Raw genomic sequence first — 286 nt, 5'->3', positions numbered from 1 at the left:
TGATGTCCGGTGAGCCGAGAAGCAGCTCGAAAGGCCTTTCCTGTGTTCCCGCAGATGGTGACGCTGTTCCAGATGTGGGTGGTGCCTCTCTACTTCACCATCAAGCTGAACTGGTGGCGGTTCCTGGGAATCTGGGTGCTCTTCTCGGCGGTCACAGCCTTCGTCACCTTCAGGGCCACCCGAAAACCGCTGGTACAGACGACGCCCAGGTTCGTACGCTCATTCCGGGGAAAGCTCCTCGTTACAAGGAGCCGTTTCCCGCTTCCCCGTCGGCTGGAACTCGGCA

The 286-nt window shown here is 59.8% G+C and overlaps 1 protein-coding gene across 1 annotated transcript in view; it reads left to right on the top strand.

Annotated features, from left to right (window-relative positions):
* Positions 1-209, top strand: part of LOC104514055 (RING finger protein 121) — a gene marked incomplete at its 3' end in the record, with an annotated part of 1,007 nt that extends 798 nt beyond the window's left edge. The window contains exon 2 of the mRNA XM_010157598.1: positions 55-209. Within this exon, the coding sequence (XP_010155900.1) occupies positions 55-209 (155 nt within the window). The remainder of the gene's footprint in view (positions 1-54) is intronic.
* Positions 210-286: the final 77 nt, after the last annotated feature.

This window comes from Eurypyga helias, unplaced genomic scaffold (genome assembly GCF_000690775.1).
Source record: "Eurypyga helias isolate BGI_N326 unplaced genomic scaffold, ASM69077v1 scaffold26218, whole genome shotgun sequence".
Classification (NCBI taxonomy): Eukaryota; Metazoa; Chordata; class Aves; order Eurypygiformes; family Eurypygidae; genus Eurypyga; species Eurypyga helias.
This window is presented reverse-complemented; position numbering and strand designations above follow the sequence as displayed.